Raw genomic sequence first — 16,300 nt, 5'->3', positions numbered from 1 at the left:
TTGATGACTCAGTAAAATGGGTTTCAATTTCAGGAACTTGTTGTAATAATGGAGGAAAATCGATGATTCCAAATATACCTTCAGGAAAACGAACTGAAATAATAATGTCGATAAACTAAAGAACATTTGATATCGAGAAACGTATCGGTCGATGTGTGTTTGTTCGTGTGTGAAAGTTTGTAAAAAATAAAGAAATTCGACCAAAACATGAAATCTTTTTAGACCACAATTAATAATATGTCAACAAGTGATAACAATCTTTATCTATACTAATATTATAAAACTGATGATTTTGTTTGTTTGTTTGAACGCGCTAATCTCAGGAACTACTGGTCCAATTTGAAAAATTTCTTTCAGTGTTAGATAGCCTATTTATCGAGGACGGCTATAGGCTATATATCATCACGCTAAGATCAATAGCAGCGGAGCAACAATGAAGAATGTTTCAAAATCTGCTATTTTTTTTTCCTTTTGAGAGCCTCGGCTGCGTGTGTTGCGTAAAAAGCGGGTTATAGTTAGCTTTAGCCAAAAGTAACTGTTCCACGCGGACGAAGTTGCGGGCAAAAGCTAGAAATTGATAAGTTTAAAACATGTAGAGCCTCTGCTACTTTTACTAAGTATCAGATGGTTACTTTAGGATTCCGTAGGCGAAAAATTATTTTAGGCTGAAAGGTCTATAAGTTAGTTACACGTTCCAGTACAATTAAATTTAAATTTTGCACGCTCCTCTTTAAGGCTGATCGTATTTAAAAAAAAAAAGTTAACTTTATAGTACGCACCCTCTGCTACTAACGGCGCGCGTATGGATAAAACGTAATTTATGTGACATGTGGAACATTTCAATATTTAATCAAACAACAAATGTTGCTATAAAACAATTTAGATATAAGGATATATAAAAGCATATTGATTGATAAAGACGAAATCTAAACAAAAATTTATTTAAGTTTAAAAAGTCTATTTAGTATTTTAAAGCTATAAGATAAATATAAGAATTATGTACGACAAAGGCATTTCCCCTTTTTTTACAATACATAAATTTTAGCCTTAATTATAATATTAAACGAAAAATTAAGAAGTTCCACCCTAAATCTTTATAAAATGGCTTTACACTCAACGACCTCGGATTTAGGATTTGTTCTTATGTCAGAGGTCCGTTCCCGGACAATACACAAGCACAAACGCCCAGAACACGGCAAACATCTATTAATTATGGCCAATACAAATGTTTGTCATGTGCGGGGATCGAAACCACGACCGCAAGAGCAACTATAATTTTAAATAGTGATAGTTTTAACAAATTAATTAAACCTTGAATAAAATCATGTTTCGCAAGAGGATCCCTAAGCTTCTAGAATCTTGTTAGCATGAGTGTGTAAACACGATACTCATTCAATGTTTACAGTGATAAGATTACAGATATGCTGAAGTAAGGGAATTCAAATATTTGCATATTTACGTATTCGCGTATCGATAATACGTGAAAATATTTCAGTGCTATAATTAGCATAAATTTTATTATGTACATCAATTGGAAATAAAACTACATTATGATGTACGTAATTACTTTAAATCAATGCTTTAAATGAATTATTTAATTTACACGAGACTTTCCGCTACAATTAGAACTTACGGGACAGATGGGACCGAGTTCTAATTACGTAAGTGAGATTCACTAACGGCCACTTACAATACTTTATCTCTGAATTTACTTACTAGAAATAGAAATTTGACGTAATCTCTATTCAAATTGTGTCCAAAACCTATCTATGGTAAACAAAACCAGAGGTAGATAAATTATTCGAAACGATGGTAAGTCGAGATGAGGCATTGTATAATTATGTATAAACCTGGCATACCGCATGCAATACGGGATACCGTAGTATGATAATACTGGACCTAATTATATATTTAACGACTATAGGTTTATTCTTAATTATTGTTTCATAGTATAATAAGTTTGCTAACAACAAATTTGGTATTATTTTACTGACTTTTGACAATTTATTAATATGTTTTTAACACACATACACACGCACGCACACATATAAACAAACAAACGTCATATTATTTTTAATTATATCAAAATGCATTAGTACATTACATTTGGCACACAGAAACCTACATATTCACTCATTATTATATCTCTAAGAGCACTTGAATGTTTCATTTGTATAATAATTTCATTAAAACTGTACTTTATACTAAGTGATGGGATTGTATAGAGTACCCAATCTTCAAGTTTCATAAGTAAACTTATATAATGAACTCAGCTGTACAAAGATTAAAATAATAATAGCCCATATTTTAAAGGTTATCATTGACATTTGCATAATTGTCGCCAAAAAGGGATTTGACTGTGTATATGTTACTGTAATTCGAATCGTTTGATTAATAATGTAAATTATATATATTATATAAATACTCTTGAAAATGTTACGTAATTATTAGATTTGAGACCACAAAATCAAAATATACTTTATAATATTCAATGGTACCCGTAGTGGTAAAACGGAACTTAATCTAGCTGGTATAGCTCGCAGCGAAGTCTGAGTTTTGATACCACCAGCGGAAGCATGACTGTCAGTTATACGATAATCGAAGCTTAGAAATAATATTACTACTTAATATTTTTCATGTGTTATAAAACTACTAATATGTATTAAATATAATCAAATAGCAGATAAGAGCTATAGTTTTTCTAGATGTTCCCATGTCTTCGTGATTTAAACATACAATTTTATCGTCAAATGAAGGATACTTTTTACTACAGGTATGTTGATAAAGATGTCATTTATCTAAGAATGCGATAAAGAACGATCTATAAACGATTCATTTGAGATTTGTTACAACATCTTTTGTAATAATAACATTTTTTATCTTAAATTCAATGCTAGAAGAATAATAAGAATTCTTAAGCGTCCTATTGATAAAGAAAAACAGTGTATGGATCTCTTTCAAACAGTGTATGAAAATAAATGCTTATTTTATTATACCGTTCAAAATTTGTTTTATTGTTTGGACAATGGATCTCGCAGATTCGGCAACTATCACACACACAACAAGAAATTCTTTATTACTTCAAATCCTTTCTTTCGTCAAAACTGATATTAATTATTTTTTAATAAAAATATTGATGGTTGCGAAAAACGTGAGTAAAATTTTAATTTCTATGTAGTTTATGACACTACATATAACCCACACTTTTATATTTATTATTATTGTTAATTATAGTCAAGTCTCATGTCAGTCATGTCACAGCAGCATATATTGACAATATTCATTAATAAAAAATATAAAACACACAGTGCCTGCACATGACGCGTAAAATCCGGTTTTTATCGTCAATAAAATAATTTATCGGCCACAATGCACGTTAACTGCTCTTTGTTCGCTAATCCTCATAATTTTATGATTGTAATATACATCTCGTTTGATCTAACGTCACGAACTTTGTCATCGATGTCAAATATTGATAACTAGCTGTGACCAGGGATATTCCGGTATGGGTTATTTACCTTTATAAAACGGTACTTATCGAATCAAAATATCGGTAAGAGAATCATTCGGTAACCGAATCATATCGGTAATACAGTATCGAAATAAACCGGTAGTAGGCATAACGTTCGCGTCGTAAGTTTAAGCGGGCAATTCCCGTTCTTGTAGCTGCGCTGCGCTAGCTCGGATTGCGGTCCGAACATACACCATATCTCTATCTCATTCGCTCCCGTGTGTTGCGTGATTTTACTTAAAACTTATTTATTTGTGATAGACGACAGGACCCGGGCGTGGCGCGAGCAAGTTTTTACATGTTTACTATTAAGTCAAGAGTTGTTTAGCCTGCAATCAAGATTTACTTTAAAATAAAAGAATAACTTAAATAGGTGTAACTAATTGATTAGGAATAAGCTTAAAGTTTTAATTATAAAGTAAAAAAATACTCATTTCATAGTAACGTTTTTATTGTTGACAACAAATCAAAGTATTATATTTTTAACCGACTTCCAAAAAAGGAGGAGGTTCTCAATTCGGCTGTATTTTTTTTTTTTTTATGTATGTTACATCAGAACTTTTGACCGGGTAGACCGATTTCGACAAATTTTGTTTTAATCGAAAGGTGGTGTGTGCCAATTGGTCCCATTTAAATTTATTTGAGATCTAACAACTACTTTTCGAGTTATATCTAATAATGCGTTTTTACTTGACGCTTTTTTCGTCGACCTACGTTGTATTATACCGCATAACTTTCTACTGGATGTACCGATTTTGATAATTTTTAATTTAATCGAAAGCTGGTGTTTATCATGTGGTCACATATAAATTTTATCGAGATCTGTTAACTACTTTTTGAGTAATCTTTGATAACGCGTAGTTGCGTGACTATTTTTTCGTCGATCTACGTTGTATTACATGTCGATGTAATTGAAGTCGGTTTTTTTTTCGTTTGCGAGCAAACACAATTTTGTTAATATATTATATTTTAATATCTACGATTTTATTTTTGTGTTACCCCCCTCCCCCCACATTAGGAATTCTAAACATTTTGAATATCATATCAAAAATTGACCGCTCCAGCGGGGTTCGAACCCGCGTCTCCAACTGATTTTAACTCTAGCCAATTAAGCTATGGAACGATGTCGCCGTTAGATCGAAATTTTTGATATGATGATTTTTATATTCGGTTTAAGCGAACCGTGGCGCTGTCTATAGTGAGCTCTTTACAGAAACCCGTAACTATTCAAAGTTTTATATTACAATGAAAATCTTTGACAGGAGACGACACCATACTATTTTTAATATCTACGATTTTATTTTTGTGTTAGGAATTCTAAACATTTTGAATATCATATCAAAAATAGACCGCTCCAGCGGGGTTCGAACCCGCGTCTCCGACTGACCGTGTCGGCGCTCTAGCCAATTAAGCTATGGAACGATTACGGGTTTACTTTTTTCATCTCTTTTTCGCGTTAATGTTTACATTGCATATAACGAATAATTCAAAACAAAAAACTTAATTACTTTCATAGTTAAAGAAGCCAGTCTTATGAAAAACCAAGCATTATCAATAAAAGCAAAGGAACATTACATATTCTTCATTTCAAACGATGGCTCACAGATTTTGTCTCCCTCTGTTACTTCTCCGAATCATTTAAAACCGAAATACATAACGTTATATTTCGGTATTACAGTTTAATCGGTAACCGTTTTATTACGGTTTTGGAACCGAAATAAAACGGTAACCTTTTCAATCGGTAACCGATTCATACGGTAACCGTTTCAAACGGTTACCTTTATGAATCGGTTTGGCGAACCCTGGCTGTGACACGTAGTTTCACATGCACAATTTCCGATCTTGTGGCAATTTCAGATTCAATTGTGGCCTGTGTTATTTTTAATCTTAACTTATCTACCGTACCGTACAATCAACGCAATCTTTTTTGCGTAAAAGAATAACACATTATCTATCTATCCATCTATCCTTTCGCATTTATATAAATAAATATAAATACAGTCGATTCTCGTTAATTCGAAACTCGAGGGACTCGAAAAATATTACGAATTATTATTGAACTATTATTCATTGAACTATTATTACTGGGATGGGATACATATTAGATAATAATGTAATAGTGAATTATATATAATGTTCCATATGTATTTTGTGGATGTACCTATAAAATAAAATAAAAAAATAGATAAATAAATAATTATGTAGTGAAATTTAAGTAAATAACAGAAATAGATAACTTATACATAGATAAACAAATAATAACTTTATAAAAAATAATATATATATATATATATATATATATATATATATATATATATATATATATATATATATATATAAGAAAAAAAAATCCTTACTAACAGTAACATAGGTTAAGTGTACATTGTAAGTAGAACATAAGTGTACATATATGGTAACTAGGAAATAAGTGTACATATATGATAACTAGGCAAATAAGTGTAAATATAGACATAGATAAGAAAAATAATAATGTTAGAAATTAGAAAGCAATTATGTGTATACTTCTGCATAAACAGTACTTAGTAAGGGAAAAAAAAAAAAAAAAAACCGTCGGCGTCGGACCACGTCCTAGTTTTACTAGGCAGTCACAGGACTGTCGATCTGTAGTATAATAAGTAGAAAAATCGCCTGTAGTATTATAATGCATGCATGATAAACAAAGGCACGGGGCATTTTGAGCCCGTGGATCAAAATTTATAAATTAAAAAAAAAAAAAAAAAAAAAAAAAAAAAAACTATTATTACTACGCTTGTAGTAGTAAGTAACTCAATGCGAATTATCGAGTGTTTGAAATATCAAATGGTTCGAAATTTTTGAGAGAAAAAAAAATATAACTTCGAATTATTAAGTGTTGATCAATTATTACATACAAATTTATTAACTGCTATTCTTTCGCGATGACAAAAGTCACCTTTCTTCTCACCTCCCTTTACTTTTAACCGACTTCCAAAAAAGGAGGAGGTTCTCAATTCGATTGTATTTTTTTTAATGTATGTTACATCAGAACTTTTGACCGGGTAGACCGATTTCGACAATTTTGTTTTAATCGAAAGGTGGTGTGTGCCAATTGGTCCCATTTAAATTTATTTGAGATCTAACAACTACTTTTCGAGTTATATCTAATAATGCGTTTTTACTTGACGCTTTTTTCGTCGACCTACGTTGTATTATACCGCATAACTTTCTACTGCATGTACCGATTTTGATAATTCTTTTTTTGTTGGAAAGGGGATATCCCTAGTTTGGTACCGTGATAAGGAAACCAGGATCTGATGATGGGATCCCAGAGAAATCGAGGGAAACTCTCGAAAATCCGTAATAACTTTTTACTGGGTGTACCGATTTTGATAATTTTTAATTTAATCGAAAGTTGATGTTTATCATATGGTCGCATATAAATTTGATCGAGATCTGATAACTACTTTTTGAGTAATCTTTGATAACGCGTAGTTGCTTGACTATTTTTTCGTCGATCTACGTTGTATTACTTGTCGATGTAATTGAAGTCGGTTTTTTTTCGTTTGCGAGCACAATTATGCATAAATAAGCATTTTTTTTAATAACTCAATACCTATTATAGTTTAAGTTACATGCGAATTTGATTGAGATGATTACACTAATATGAGTATAGCTAAATATTTTAATGCACTTATAATTTAGAAAAGTGCGTATAAAATAATTGGTTAAGTTATATTTTACAAAAATTGTCTATGAATCAGTTTACTTACTATTTATATTATTAAATTTAAGTACATAATTACAAAATCTGCATTTCAAAATTGTCGTGAGCAGGAATCTAACCGACGGCCAAAGACAAAGAACTTGTGATACCTGATACAGGTATAAGTAGGCTATTGTTATTTTCTGGTACTTGAAAACTTGAGTGTGCATTCCTTAAAACCATCTTCTTCGACTATTTATAAACTTTGGATATTAAGTTCGGAAGTTTTTAGTACAGTCTATGAATCATCACGGCGATATCACTCATTCAGAAGTCATCTTCGTTTATATTTCGCGTACGTTTATTACTTCACATTGTAAGTGCTTCATACTATTGAAATTATACCAAATCAAATTTATTGTGAGATATTCTACACATAGGTATAGCATTATATCAGGATATATTTGATTTTTTTAATATTTTAACAAGTTACTTTTTTACGTCTTTCTATTTAGAGCTGTAATAATTTCGTCTATCTTAGGAATAAAAAAAGTCATCAAAGTACTTCAAATATAAAATAATCCATTCATTACTTTAATTAGTAAATCGAATTGAATACCGATCTAGTTTATTCACAATAATCAAAAGCAAACTATAGTAAACATATTAAAGAGAAATTTATCGAATAAAACTTTTTATTACACCATAATTATAGGCGGAATGCGATTATAAGCATATTCAGTTCAACCTTTCGCCAGGTGGTATGTTCTCAGAGCGCTCGCACGTGATTGGACGGAGCATCGCACCAAGCGCGCGCGCAACTATTTTGCAAGAACGACCAATTTTATTATTATTGAGAAAGGGTAAACTGCGTAGTATTTGCATTTCTTGCAGACAAATGAATTTTAAATTATAACGTCTTATTTTAAACCTACATAGTTGTATATTTACATCATTTAATAGTGATTAATTAGGAAACTTTTATTATTATACTCTTGTTTAGCATTTTTTTAAATTTATTATTATATTTTTTAAAGTAGGTATAGCTTAACAATTAATTTGTTTCGCTATAGTGGCTACAATTTTTTTTAATAACAATAGGTTCTTAATATTTATATTAATGTATTAACGAACGGTATTTAATTTGATCATACCCTTCACTTACATGAGTGAAGAAGGTATGATGAATAACTGCACCCTGTGGTTTCACTCGCGTTCATTTGAGGAATAAATAGATATTAAAACTTATATGGTCTTCCTCGGGAAATGGACTATCCAACGAAAAAGAATTTTTATATTCGAATTAGTAGTTTCTGAAATTAGCGCGTTTAAACAAACAAACCTTTAAGCTTTATAATACTATAGTATAGATATATAGGTAATATAGGTATATCACGTCATATGGTAAGTTATAGACAAGTTTTTATCACAACGTAACTATCACACAGCAACGTTATCGCGCGATCTAGGTTACGAGATTGTTAACAGCACAAATACATCTCATCTTGAATAATGTGACTTATCAGAAAATCTCAGCGAACGCCTTATATTATGTCAAGACCGATAGGAAGCTATAAAAAATCTGGTTATATTCTGTTTTCTTAGGAAAATTTATTGATCACGTACTTTTAAGAAATTCAGACCGTTTGTTTCGTGTAACCTTTTTATTGTTTTTATTATGACGCAAATGGTTTTCGTAAAATCAATCCATTATAAAGAAGCGAAGCGATCAATTTTTTTCGAGTTTTTTTTTTATTTTTTATTTCATCACTGTGATTGAAAATGTTAAAAATTACTGTTTTTAATATAGATTACTGCTGTGTGGTTACGACTGTAAAGAATATAGCACCCCCTCTCTTCCCGTAAGTGTCGTAAGAGGCGACTAAGTGATAACATAGTTCCACTACCACCTTGGAACTTATAAAGCCGACCGATGACCGATGGTGGTATATCCATCCAACTGCTGGCTTTGAAATGCACAGCCCGAAGACAGGCAGCGTCTCCGGTGCGACAAAGCCAGCCCTGCGGTCACCAAACCGCCTGCGCAGCGTAGTGACTATGGGCAACTCACATGAGTTCAAGCCATTTTTGGCGCGCCTGTGTCCAGCGGTGGACTGCGATAGGCATAAGTGAGTGACTAAGTATGGACTATATTGTCATGTTTATTTTTATTTGTAAAAATCGAAATGACTTCTTTTTTTTTTTTTTTTTAATCTTTATTTTTTTATAGAGGGTTTGTTCACAGGTTGAACATGCCACCCTCATTTTTACACACTAAATCTTACACACGACGCTTAAGATATAGCTGTACAATTTTATATATTTTTTTTGCTTCTTCGCTAAGAGGAAAAGCTAGGATAGTATTATAAACCCCTATGTTACTACGTATTACATTGTATTTTGTATGAAAAACCTCTCTCTCGGCTTCAATCCGGACACATTCAGTCAAAATGTGATGGACATCTTCTGTTCTTTCGCACTCCGTGCAATTTGGTGAAGTTATCTTTCCCATAAGAAAAGCAAATGCATTAAGGGGAATGTGTCCCGATCGAAGTCTGAAGGCAATAACAAGATCAGACCTGCTCATCTTTGCATCATCAAACCATGGGCGAGTAAATATACTAGGTGAAATGACTTTTTTACTACAAATCTCTACAAAGTCATTTACTTTGTAGGAAAATTATTTATTTACAAAGTCAGTATGTTAAATATTCGTGTCATATATGCTAATAACAAACAATATTATGTTATATAACCATTTTATCCGTTAAAATGATGTAGAATGTGATAAAATGTAAGTGTATTAACTGAGTTATTATTCATTACATACATAGTTACACAGGTAGTGTAAAACTAAAAGTTCTTGGATAAGTTAAGTTGACGCATTGTTTTCAGTGTTTAGACAGAACAGAATACAATGTCTCCTCGTTTCACAAACAAAGTGGTACGTTTACGAACCAATAGATTTCAGAGAAACTGACTGCGAACAAATGCGCGTTTATGGTTAACGCGCCATGGGTCGTAGGGCTTTATAAATTTTTAAAACACTTTAAAATGGGACCAGTAGAACCCTCATTATTATATTAAACCTTATAATTTAGCACGTTCATATAAAGATATCCCTGCTTCATAACGATAGTAAAAAATCGTGGTTTATTCTTATTTTACTATTTTTATATTAATATATGACTTTGACCACTATTCCTTCTGAGGGAGATTTTGTTTGTTAAAATTTTTCATTCATTTCAAATAAAAAAAATTATATGTACGTCACGGTACGATCGACAGGAATATACCAAAGTAAGGAGTAAAAGAATAAAATATGGATTTTATTATAAACATGGATAATACTTCACAAACAGAAAAAAAAGTAACTGTCCGACTGTTTATTTATTATAATTTTACGACTAAACTATTTCTCTGGTTTGTATTCGCCGTTCACGTATTTACAGTACCTACTTGAATAAAAATCTAATTCAAAGCCCGTGTTATAACATAAAAATTCTTAAACTACATGAATTAAAAAAAAATGGAGTATCCAGAAGTATAACAGGCCACAAAAGATCACGCAGCACTGTATATTATCGAAACACTAGTGTATGTAATTGCTGGAAACGGATCAAGGCACGTCTAGCTGATATCTATAATAAAACTCCAATAAACAAAATTGTGACTACGCATGGGCACAACGGTCACAACACTGGTTTGTGGCTGTTTGGCGGGCAGGCGGGTTGGTGACCGATTGATATTCATTACAAATGTTTCAAATTACAAATATTCGATTATTGCGGGTTCGATCCCCGCACATGACAAACATTTGAATTGGCCATACAGATGTTTGCCGTAGTATGGGTGTTTGTGCAGTCCTTGTTTGTCTCCCCACCGTACCTCGAAGAGCACGTTAAGCCGTCGGTCCCGGTTGTTATCATGTATACCCGATAGCGATCGTTACTCATAATAGAGAATATATTCGCACACCCGCATTGGAGCAACGTGGTGGATTAAGCTCTGATCCTTCTCCTAGGGGAAAGGGGGCTATGTCCAGCAGTGGAAAATTACAGGCTGAAGCGTAAAAAAATTGTGCACATTAAATATATTTTAGATACTAAATAGGTACAGTACCTATATATTTTAGATACATTTTAGATAAATGATACGATATGAGAGGCTTTATTTTATCCCGACATTCTAATGGGATCGGAATATACGCGCGTCTATCCGCGACGCGCAGCTAGTAGGTATCTCACAAGATTATCATCACATTACCATGACATTTGACCTGACAAAACTCGGCTGTTTTTTATGTAGCTAAAACATAAATTGTTTATATCATTTATGTCATATGATCCCTGTATGTTTTATTTAAAACATTATCATAAAAATACGATAAAGAATTTTTTAATTAAAAATTAGTTTGTTATTAATTCTGATTGATATCTCCTACATATCACTATTAATTAGATAATTAAATATGTGTTAGTTATGAAGTTAACCATGCAGTGTTATAAAGGTGAAACTATTATTAAAATCTAAACAATTGTATCACTTTAAGACTTAGGTTAAAAAAAAATTATATTAAATACTTATATGCCACTCTATAATAGATTTAATTTTTTATCTTTATATGATCTATGTAAATTGTAGAAATATTATTAATTTAAAGGCCCATTTAGACTTTATTAAACTTTCATAATACTTTAAATATACAGTAATATTTTATTTATGAGAAAACAGTCAACTTCCGTATAGGCTTTGGCACTTATGGCTTGCAAACATAATTTATTTTTAACAACAAAAAGGTACATACAGCTGTATGCTTTTCGGTCAATTTTGTTGACATTTCAGACTGTTCATTTGACAGTGGTCTTTTATTGTAACCTTAAATGATTACCTTTTCAATGAACAAAACAATCCTTAATTCCTATTACATATGCATGATTTATAATAAGGTAAATATATATAACAAATAGGGCTCAGATTAATAAACATTACGTAAAACAATATTTCATATATTGTTCAAACAACATTTCAATTCATGATTTGTTAATTAACAGTAATATGTAAAGTTGACACAACTGCAGATTATTTTCCACGACACTGACTCACAATAAACACTATTTGAATTATACTAAAAATAAAATTGTGTAAAATTTGTTTATGAGCTTACTTATAGTACATATTTGTATTATGATGTTAGTTTTGATTAGTTACATGTTAATAATTACTTTTTTTTAACAATAGACTTGTAATGTGTTAGTGAAAATCTATTTAAAAATTTAGGTTTGAACATAGTTTATTCCAAGACTTGAAAACTAAGTAGAGCTAGAATCTGGACTAAAATACATTTAGGATTGTGTTTCCATATTTATGTAACCATCAAAATGTAAAGTAATAACAATATAATGAAATAAAATACTAGATACTACTATAAATAAAATAAATAAATATAAAACAATAAAATTTATGATAAAATACCAGACCATGTCCTAGATTTAGCAATGAAATAAAAATTCCTATTCATAATGATTTATGTGTTAAAACAACCGATTTTAATTTGTTTTATTTACTTTTATCTACCGATACATAGATGATGGTATTTTTATATATTTTCTAGTTTTATCAACTTATTGATAAGCTTATAAAACTAGAAGAGACATTATTTATTTGAAAACCTATATCTGTTTAAATCAATGAATAATTCTCTTGTCCCTTTTATCTGGATATATAGTTCTTATAGGATATTAACAATATAAATAAGTTTTAGTTGTTATAGTAAAAAATATTTAATTACTCCTTTTAAATTTTAGTCATAATTGATTGTAACAGTACAAACAATTGAATTTTTTATTTAGTCAACACAAATCAATGTATAAATTTGTAGTTTAAAAGTTGCTAGAGGAAATTCTTAGATTTTTTTTATACAAAAGTCAATAAATTGACTCATCTTTCTATTTAATATAAAAATGTTAATCAAATAAACAGGGATACCCTGATAAGAATTGTGTGTCTAATGAAATAATACAGTTATCTGGCTGAGATAAATCTATTCAGGGCTAAGTTATCTTTTCTTAGTTTATAATGTTTACGTAACATAATTGTTTAGTGCTGTGTTATTGAAATATTAATAAAAAAAAATAATGTTTAGGATTAATTTGCAATTAAGTTCTTTTAATAATTATGGTAGTGTTGAACAGTTAAAGGAAATCATAAAATTGTCTTTACCTGGTGGACTATCAGTTAAAATGGTGATACCGGAGGGGTCAACATGAGGAGGGAATGCCTCATACAGGTCGGGCTCCTCTTCTAGCACTGCGGACAACATCACGGATGGCATCCCGGCTCAACAGCCACTCACACTATGACTAGACACTACACAACACTGCACTAGCACTAGGTCAGCCTGTCTCGACCACAACTCACACCCTGGAGCTCCCTACATCCATCACCCACCGTCACTGGCTCATGTAACACCGTCCCCAACACCTAAGTCAAATCTTGCTGCACCATTTTCAAATCTGTAAGAGACAAGAATCAAACAATCACTACTACTAGTACGGAGATAACAAATTATTTTATAAGCGCATTATCTTAAGGATATGTTATCAGCACGATTAACTCAGTGACTCGATCGCAACTCAGATGAGCGTCGCTAACCGCTATTAAAATAATTATCTAATTGGATATAATTAAAACATTGTTCGGATCAGCTGATTGCCTGCGCTGCCAGAAGGGGCTCGATATTTTACAGCTATTTTAAGACTATACGGCAGCTGATCGGGCGGTCTTCAATGTCAGTACGCGAGCAACGCCCGATTTCTTGATGCGAGAATCGCGAAACATAAATGATCCGGACGTGAACTTACCGAAATTCTGGTGATAAATGATGCGGAGCAGGATTTGCGACTCCGTATTTACCGCTTTGGAGTCCCCGCGGCGACTAACCCGAGTGCCCAGTTCCCGGCGCAACGTAATCACGGATGGGATAATAGTGTTGAGTGGGAGCCGACGCTTTTGCTTTGTCACTTAAACGAACCACACAGAACATCAGAGAGTTATATCAGTAACTGACCATACGCACGGATACATTGTAAGATTTATTCACTGATATGCGAAATGATTTGTAGCCTCTGAATAGTCTAATGTAATTAACGATGTATCCGGTGAAAGTCGTACATCAAATTTATGAGACGACGTTTTCTCTCAAATGAATTAAATGTTACGAAATTTAATTAAGTTTTTATTTATATAGAAAAAAGCCTGACAATCAAAAGAACAGCACGTCTGCTTTATTCACGAATTGCATGAAATCGAATATTGTAATCGAAAAATAGAAACATTGCCCGCATTTACCCAGTAAAAAGCATAGACTAGTAATTAAAACACAAAAACCATAAAGCTACATTCACACTACGTATCCAAAATTTTCGTTTTAATTATATATTCTTCCAATACAAAATAATGTGATGTTTTTTTAATGTTGCGCTTATAATTATTCATTATGTAAACAATGTATTATTTTCATTCATATATACAAAGTTATTAAAATATAAATGTAAGTAAAATTTTACTCTGAACCTTTTTTGTCGCAATAATTAATAAGTAAATATCCACGCAATTAATTTTTCATGGTATAATAATTTATTTCCTACATAATTATACATTTAAAAAAATTATATTTTATTTGCGTTGATTTTTTGGTATAAAATATAATTCTTCAAAAATAAAACAATGTTCTTGTTTAGAACTTCTAAGACTTTTAAAAATACCATCTTTAAAAGTTGTTGACAAAAAATGCTATCTTTGTACACACAATAGTTTATCTTGTATATATATATCAAAAATCGACCGTTCCAGCAGGGATACCGCGGAACTTAAAAATTGCGGAATAACTATCCAACTGCTGGCTTTGAAATACATAGGCCAAAGACGGGCAGCAACGTCTTCGGTGCGACAAAGCCACAAACCCGCCTGCCTAGCTTGGTGACTATGGGCAAAACACATGACACGGTTTTATTAGCAAACTTCCTTCATACGGCCTACCCACTTCTTTTTGTTTTTGGATATCTGACTTCCTGAGGGTCCGATCGATCCGCGTAGTCATAGACGGCTGCGAATCCGATCGATTGCCCATTAATGCCGGGACCCCTTAGGAGTCTGTACTCTCAGCAACGTTATTATTGCTGCACATCAACGACCTGCTCAAACCCGGGACCCTTGGGTATACAGATGATAGCACCGTTATCAAGAGTTACGTGTCCAGTCGTGTCGTGTTATCCAGTCGATGAGGGAAGCCATGATCCAGCGTCTAAACTTGTACCTTAAACTGACTCTGATTGGGGTGATGCTAACCTGGTCATGTTCAACGCCTTTTAGACCCAGGCGTGTCTTTTTTCGGCAAAGTGGAGTCCTGTCCACCTGACTCCCTCTTTCCGGGGTGCACCCGTTCCCATAACCGGCTACCTGGAGCTTCTTGGCGTTACTTTATCATCTACCCTCAATTTTCGCTCATATATAGAGAAAAAAGCTCAAACAGCTGCCGAAAAACTGGGTGTCCTCTCGAAGGTGAGACAATACTTCACTCCGAAACATATATCAAGCGCAAGTTCGATCATGGATGGAGTACTGCTCTCATCTTTGGGATGGTTTAGCCAAGTACCAGCTGGAGCTTCTTGAGTCAATTGAGAGGTGAGCCAAGAGGCTCATGGAGACATTGGTCGCAGCAAAGCTGCAAAACTTGCATCATCGGCGTAGGGTGACCAGCCTGTCAGTATTTTATTGGATACATTTCGGAGAATGTCCACAGGAACTCCATGACATGATTCCCCCCCTCCCCCCTTCCATTTTCGTACAGCCCGTCTGGTTGTATCAAATCATTGTATCAAAATAAACAATGACAGCAATGAACCTGCGCACGATATCGGCGGGCGAACCCACATATTGGCCTGCAGATACGAACAAGATTCCCGACCTCTTGGACTTTTTCATCTCTAAGGGTTTATCTAGTTCGTATCTCCGAGCCGAGTCCTGCCTGGATGGCTCCTCAGACCACACACCCGTATTGCTTAGTGTTAGCGCTATGGTAATTGAAGCTGAAAGACCACCTACAC

The 16,300-nt window shown here is 32.7% G+C and overlaps 1 protein-coding gene across 1 annotated transcript in view; it reads right to left on the bottom strand.

The window, feature by feature from the left end:
* LOC123669304 (GTPase-activating protein skywalker) overlaps positions 1-13,828 on the bottom strand; it is a 96,040-nt gene extending 82,212 nt beyond the window's left edge. Inside the window, exon 1 of the mRNA XM_045602916.1 lies at positions 13,416-13,828. Coding sequence (XP_045458872.1) covers positions 13,416-13,527 — 112 coding nt within the window. The 5' untranslated portion in view covers positions 13,528-13,828. The remainder of the gene's footprint in view (positions 1-13,415) is intronic.
* Between the last annotated feature and the right edge of the window lie 2,472 nt (positions 13,829-16,300).

The sequence above is a fragment of the Melitaea cinxia genome, chromosome 3, assembly GCF_905220565.1.
Source record: "Melitaea cinxia chromosome 3, ilMelCinx1.1, whole genome shotgun sequence".
In the NCBI taxonomy this organism is placed as follows: domain Eukaryota; kingdom Metazoa; phylum Arthropoda; class Insecta; order Lepidoptera; family Nymphalidae; genus Melitaea; species Melitaea cinxia.
This window is presented reverse-complemented; position numbering and strand designations above follow the sequence as displayed.